Raw genomic sequence first — 7,678 nt, forward strand, 5'->3', positions numbered from 1 at the left:
AGGAGCAGACCTAGAACAGACTGAAAAGATCAAGAAGTAGGCACTCCACATAGGCTACGCCAATTGTGACGTCGAGAACCAACACCGAAAGCAACCTCATTGCCCACATGATACAAGATCAATGCTCTCAATGCTGCCGAAACCCTCGGCGCCGCCACCCCGACATCCATCTGCTCCGCGGCCCGACATGGTCCACCGAAACCCTCGGCGCCGCCACCCCGACATCCATCTGCTCCGCGGCCCGACATGGTCCATCTGCTCCAAGCCAACACACTCATCTCCCAAGCGGAACAAGGATGCCACCCAAGCAACATTTTCCTACTGATAATAAAGACGTGTCGTTTTGGCTCTCGAGTGCAGATGCTCCCAGTAAAATCGTTTAAAATAGCAAAAAAGTCAAAAAAATCTGAAAAATGCAAGATGATATGTGTGTGATGCCCGTGCCAAATTTCGTGGAGTTTGAATATTTTAGTAGCTCTCGGCAAAAAGACAAATTTCGGGCATGTGAGAAAATTTTGAAAACAGCACTGTTCAGAGCTCATTTTCTTTTTTGCCATGAGCTCCTCGAATGTTATTTACGCACAAAATTTTGCACACAACTAGCACACTTAAGCATGTTGCATTAAAAAATCAGTTTTTTATTTATTTTCGGCAATTCTTGTAAGTTCATCAGGTGCAGATGAGCCCAGGCTCATAATTGAATCCGCAAATGAGTAAGCATCTGTCTTTTTGAGCATGCGAATTTCTATCATATGTCTCCAGTACAGCATAGGCCAACTAACTGTATATGGCATAGCACTACTTCGAAATTTTCTGTATTATATTGTTGCCTTTATTGATCACCAAACACCTTCTGCTGCCAATATTATAGGGAGGGCACAATTTCTGCCGACTTCATCATGATATAAACTAAATAAATGGAGAACGCAAACTTGGAGATAGATTAATCATGGCATACTATTTTGATCACGACGTGCAACTACCTTCAGATAAAGTTTCAGGTTATTCTTACCAGTGAAAACTGCAGATGCGTTGATGACTAGTTTTCAGCTTGCTTGCCTAATACTGTATAAAGTTTGAAGCATCACACAGCTTGTACAACCAAGTCAGAAACACAGGGACAATGTTGTGACAATACACTGGAAAACATTGTTTGCTTTTGTCACGACGTCAACAGATAGTCTGAAACAACAAATCTACGCTTATTTCTGCGGTATAGCTTAATTAAGCAGCATAAGAGTGGGTATCCCAAAACAGATTGTTACCAACTCAAGGTGCATGAGCATCATTTGCCCATCTCCCAGACAACGCCACCATCCTCTGCATGCAGCAATCAACAAAAAGTAAGAGGATGATGCGGTAAAACAGAATCGATGAAGCAAATAGATATGCATGATTTCCATGGCACAGTCATCTCAAATTTCAAGATCGAGTAGTTTTCTTATGCTAAGTGACTACTCCAAGGTTCGGCCATGAAATGCAGGATTATACCTTTGATCTTTTTGTTTATCCAAACCTCAAGCAACATTCCTGCACCAACTCCAGCGGCACAAACAGCACCATAGATTGCCAATGCAGAAGGTAGAGATCGCCGGGGCAGAAAGTAACACTCGGGGACTTGTCTGATTTTCTTTGGAAGACGCTTCTTAACAATTGGCTGGCTTGACTCAGTAATCACTGGACCACTCACTGTTTTCCAGTCCGCATTCTTCAGCATATCTTTAGACTCCTCGGTACCCATCCTGAAACTGCCTATACGTAAATGCTAATCAGAATCGATCTCCATACAGCATATCGAAGACAATCAAATCATAGCCATTATAATTCAAATACCATGCTGCTCCATTTAGATTCATGAAGAGTATAAACAATGGAGCAAAAGCTCTTTTAGCTCACACAAGTACAGTGGTAGATAGAGTTGGGTTAGCCTTTGCCAGTTGCACTAGACATACCGATACAACTAAATTATCACAAGTACTCGAAAATAAATTAACATGCTTTTAGGTAGTTGAGAATTGTGAATTCTTATGATCTGCGGAAGCCAAAAAAACGCAGGTGACAAGAACTACAAGACTCTTAAGACACATGCTTTAGATCTTTAGGAAATCCAACGATTATCCTTCCCCAGGGGTAAATAAACGAAATGATGAAAATACCCCTCTACTCCTGTGCGCAGCTGTCCTATCCAGGAACAGAGCAAAACACTACCAAGGATTAATGAACCATTCTGCTACTCAGATGCCTTCTGTTTTCCTGAATATATGCTATAAAGATGCGGAGCTGCATTCCAATCAAATTCTTTGCACAAGGGGGAAAATGTGAACAAGTTCTCGTCCTTCCAAATCCTATGCACCTTACAAAAAACATATTGTTAGCCTTAATAAGATAAAACATAGGGCAAGTATCAAGAGTCATGATGCTTGACGCTTGCATGTTTAGAGTCCATACCAACAAACAAGAATTCCATGTTACATTATTTTAAGCCTGTGGTCACATGGAGACAAACTAAAAGAAAAGAGTTTACTCTAAACTCTACAAGCAAGATTTCATCAACTAGTCCTGGTGATGGATGCCATCAAACATATAGATATACAACAGACATAGTTTAGTAAATTAATCTGTGCACAGGTGAAAATAGAAATACAAGAGCACCACTACAGGGTTGCTATTCTGGTAGCTACAAAGCTACCATTTCAGAGTTTTAGAAAAAAATTGAAGATAATTCCTTCTTCCTAAAAGCATGAGCATAACGACTGCTATTTTTTTTTCAAGAAAAGGACCACCAGCAGCAGGCAGCTAGTGGTCTCATCAAACTCAATCTGAAGGTGGTGATGTAGCTGATGATATGGTTGATCCAGAAAACAATGATGGGTATGCATGATAATTTCCCCCCTAATGTTAGTGACTACATAGCATAGGACTTCTAAAGACAAAAACTAAAGCAAACCGAAGCAGAAGCACAAAATGAATAACTAAAAAAAAGTAAGGATGGCTTTCCATCAAAATGGAGGTTGGTGAGCCGCAGCAAACAAGTTCAGACTAGCTCTTCTAATTTAAAGATTACAAAGCTCCCCTGCTAAGTCATTTAGCAGAATCAGTGAGGAACCAAGAAGATACAAAGTGCAGCAGTCTCCAGGACAAGTAATTAATCAACAATCCAAGATGCACAGTCTGAGGATACTACCACATCGACTTTAAGATCAACTTAATTAATTTCATTTCTCCTTGAGTTTCCCAAACAAAAAGTTATCTCTCTTCCATGATATGTTTCTCTTTGATTTGCCAGCAGCAGTCGAATAGAACACGGGGCCATATACAACATACACCATACACGCACTAGTCTCCAACTAACAAACATTTTCTCAGATAATCTTCGAAAAAAAAACACTCCATCAGACTCACATCGCGAGATGTATGATAAAATTCAGGACAAATTCAGAAAACAAAGCACGAGGAACAAATTGATCGGCCTTGTTCTCTGCTAAATTGACTCTGGATGAGGCGGAGGCCTGCGCCCTGCACGGGAGGCATGCCATGGGCGAAATCCCCTAAACCTAAAAACCATGCCGTCGTGGCCTCGTGGGAGAAGGAAGAGGACTAGCGGATGCTGCCGCAGGAGGAGGCGTCGCCGGGTACGACGACACACTCGTGAGGAGGAGGAGGACGAGACGGACGAGTCGCCGGAGACTAACGGACGGGTCGTCTAAGACAGCGCTCCGCTCGCCTCTCCCGCCTGGGAGGCGTGGGGCGAGACGTTTCATTTTTTTTTTTCGAGCGGGCGAATGGATTCAGCGATTGGGGACTGGAACGGAGGGGAAGGAGATTACCTACCTTCGCCGCTTTCCGTTTAGCCGCCGCCTGGATGCCGGTGGTGCTCGCCGGCCGGCGTGGTTCCGTGGTGCGGCGCTGCGAGGTGAGAACAGAAGCGGATCTGTTTGAGGGAGAACGTAGTGACGGGTTGATTACTGGGCTTGAGGGGAGAATCGGAGAGGCATTGAATGGGCCGAAGGAAATTATGAGAATAATAGAAAATATCTGGCCCAGTATCAAGGTTCCTCTAAACAAAGTTTTTTCTTTTCTTTTAGTGAAAGCTATTATGGCGCATTTTATTGAGTTCTTCCTCTAAACAAAGTTAAAATAGTTACAGCAGTTCCCAAAAACGACGTTCTTTTAGGTAAGTTAGTTAAGGACAGAACATTGTAATAGGGAGTTGGACATGGTTGCTCATGAGTGGGAGGAGTGATCCACCGACTTTGTGGTTGGATACACCTCTTAGCTTTATTATTCCTTTGTTAGCAAACGATGTAAGTTTGATTTGAGTCAATAAAGCTAGACATGAAGGCCTTATCGTAAAAAAAATATAGTGAAGGATAGAGTGAATTGCTCTCTACTTCATACCATCATGATCACTGAAGATGGAAAATGTGGTCCTCAATTCACAGAAATGCGGTCATATGGTCTTTTCGGAAACATCTAAGTGAACTAAAACGACACCAATAAGATCAACATTGTTTGTGAAAGAAGAAGAAAATGCGGCCATGTGTACTACTTATATACATGTTTTTTTAGATTATGCATCATAACAGAAGTTACTGGGTTTTTTCTGGTCACGTTGGTTGAGTCTCTTATATACATGTGACAAAACACATAAAATATTACTTTACACACACGATAAATGAAGGGGCGATCTTCAGGATATGATAATCCACTAAGTTTGGTCGGTTGGAACTTGAGAAATCTCATTTGACTGAGGTTTGGACATTCATTTATCTGTTTTGACAATCATATGAGTGTGGATGTTGGTATCTCGTAGACGGCTACCTCGGTCATCATATCTAATGTTCTCTATGTTGCATGAATGCCCCTCCATCATGTCCATGCATGTCATCGCTAGGATTGTGCCATTGAGCTAGCCTCTCCTCGCCTAGTCCCCGTCCCGGTGGTGCGTCTAGCATCGTCGGAGGGCGTGTGGAGGTGTGTATCCCACGGTCGGTGATTGTCTTGGTGGATCTGCTCGGATCCGGTCTTTGTTCCTCTTTGTTCTTGTGTCTTCAGGTTGGATTCTTCCGATCTAAGCTTCTCTTCATCGGCGGCGATTGTTGTTATGGTGCGTCGATCCTATGGGGCCTTAGCACGACGACTTCCCCACTGTGTACTACAACAAGTTGTGCCCGGCTCCGGTGAGAGGTTTTATGGTACAACACTTAGCGAGGTGAAGGTGGCACTACCCGTGTGGCAGCAATATGTACATAACTGATCTTACAAGGCCTCAAAGTCTAGCAGCAAAATACACATCGGAATAACGATGGCGGTGAGGGCTCCATCCCAAAGGGACCTAGCTGGGACACAATTCTAGTGCTCAAACTCAACATCCTCAGAATAGTAATAATCATCATCTTTGGCATCTGGCACAAAAAGCCAGGTGAGTAATTTGAATGTACACAAGCATAGAATAACCATAGCATACAACAAAACAAAAGGCATAACATACACATGCATAAACAAGTCAGGTTAATGTCTCTGATTTAAGTTGTGATAAATAGTCTTTTGAATCTTTGCATGAAAACCGGCAAATAAATCAGAAGCCACGAGAACGGTCATTACAACACATATTTGGGTCATCACCGCAATAGCCCAACAATTGCCCAAGATGGCTGGCAACATGGTAGCGCTTACTAATCCAAACTTCCGAGCAGTATTGATAAGAAGAATTCGATAGCTGCCCAAGACAGTTGGGTAATGATGACCCTTTGAGATTCGGTTTGGATAGCAGAAAGTCTCCTTACCTTTTCCCCAAGAAGTAACCCTTGATATCGAACCCACGAGAGGATGTGCACTACGACAAAGACTCAAACAAGTTATGTTCTTGCAATAAATTCTAGTTTTTTAGCCGGACCTTTAACAACCTTTTGGAATGTACACAATTGTATGGAAATAGGCATGTAATGAGGTATTACTATCACAACCTTGTATTTTTTTTCTTAGCATGATGAAGTGGGGAATATGTCCAAAGTACGTCCTGACCTATCATGACCTCCATTGAGAGACAGTTGTCCAACCACTGGCCCTTATCTTCACGCGGGATTACCTCGGTTATTAAGAATTAGTCCAGGCCAAGACAAAAGCATTGAGTGTTTAATGACTACACCTCATTTATCCCCAAGGAATTGCCTTCCACTACCATACTAATCCTTTCTGTCACTGGATCTCTGAATAGCATTCCATGCATCCTCGCTTCTTACCTTCTCCTTGATCAATCTCGGGGAGCCTGAGTACCTGCAGGGCCTTGAACGAGAAGAAGACAAAAGACAACTCCATTGTGAATCACACATACAAAATAACGTCAATCAAGGAAAGTCATCCCAATGATACCGTGCACAAATACATAATTAAGGTTGCAAGACCTTACCTCAACTCATTGCCTAAATGATCTACTCACGCTCCACAATCGGATCACAACAAGAAATCATTGAAGACGTCATAAAGATGAATGCTCGATTGATAAATTGTTTTACAATATTTTCCGATTGTGATGCACCGATTACAAGTATGGGTAACTCATAGAGAATGGTTCCGATGATGATGGCGGTGATGGCTATGAATATGGGATGATAAATGGGGCTAGGGTGTGTGGGTGCACTGGTACGGCGAGGTGCTATACAAACAGTTTTTAACCCCTTTCTGCGACGGCATTTGGAACTGTCGCCAAGTGAGTGTGGGCGATAGGGTGGTCCTTCCCACACGACCCAGAAACCGTCGGGGATAGGCCCTCTTGGCTCACAGGCTGGGGCAAAATGAGCTCGTGTGCGATCTGGCAGGGCATCGAAACCCAATTGTTTCAGTTCGTATGTACATCCCACACGGTGAATGAAGGTAATATGCCCTATAGGCAATAATAAAGTTGTTATTTATATTTCCTTATATCATGATAAATGTTTATTATTCATGCTAGAATTGTATTAACCAGAAACTTGATACATGTGTGAATACATAGACAAAACAAAGTGTCCCTAGTATGCCTCTACTTGACTAGCTCGTTAATCAAAGATGGTTAAGTTTCCTAGCCATGGACATGTGTTGTCATTTGATGAACGGGATCACATCATTAGAGAATGATGTGATGGACAAGACCCATCCGCTAGCTTAGCATAATGATCACTTAGTTTTATTGCTATTGCTTTCTTCATGACTTATACATGTTCCTCTGACTATGAGATTATGCAACTCCCAAATACCGGAGGAACACGTTGTGTGCTATCAAACATCACAACGTAACTGAGTGATTATAAAGATTCTCTACAGGTGTCTCCGATGGTGTTTGTTGAGTTGGCATAGATCAAGATTAGGATTTGTCACTCCGAGTATCGGAGAGGTATCTCTGGGCCCTCTCTGTAATGCACATCACTATAAGCCTTGCAAGCAACGTGACTAATGAGTTAGTTGTGGGATGATGCATTACGGAACGAGTAAAGAGACTTGCCGGTAACGAGATTGAACTAGGTATGATGATACCGACGATCGAATCTCGGGCAAGTAACATACCGATGACAAAGGGAACAACGCATGTTGTTATGCGGTTTGACCGATAAAGATATTCATAGAATATGTAGGAACCAATATGAGCATCCAGGTTCCACTATTGGTTATTGACCGGAGATGTGTCTCGGTCATGTCTACA

At 42.5% G+C, this 7,678-nt stretch overlaps 1 protein-coding gene across 4 annotated transcripts; it reads right to left on the reverse strand.

The window, feature by feature from the left end:
- Positions 1-1,032: 1,032 nt before the first annotated feature.
- LOC123165871 (uncharacterized) lies at positions 1,033-3,981 on the reverse strand. 4 transcript variants are annotated; one of them, XM_044583613.1, is made up of 3 exons: positions 3,832-3,981; positions 1,492-1,752; positions 1,033-1,320 (listed from the first exon to the last, which is right to left on the reverse strand). In XM_044583613.1, the coding sequence occupies exons 2-3, from the start codon at positions 1,739-1,741 to the stop codon at positions 1,286-1,288; spliced, it is 285 nt and encodes a 94-aa protein (XP_044439548.1). In that variant the 5' UTR covers positions 1,742-1,752; positions 3,832-3,981; the 3' UTR covers positions 1,033-1,285. The 4 variants fall into 4 exon arrangements, with proteins under 4 accessions (XP_044439548.1, XP_044439549.1, XP_044439550.1 ...); XM_044583614.1 differs by having other exon boundaries at positions 3,828-3,979; XM_044583615.1 differs by having other exon boundaries at positions 1,492-1,748; positions 3,832-3,949.
- Positions 3,982-7,678: the final 3,697 nt, after the last annotated feature.

This window comes from Triticum aestivum, chromosome 7D (genome assembly GCF_018294505.1).
Source record: "Triticum aestivum cultivar Chinese Spring chromosome 7D, IWGSC CS RefSeq v2.1, whole genome shotgun sequence".
Taxonomy (NCBI): Eukaryota; Viridiplantae; Streptophyta; class Magnoliopsida; order Poales; family Poaceae; genus Triticum; species Triticum aestivum.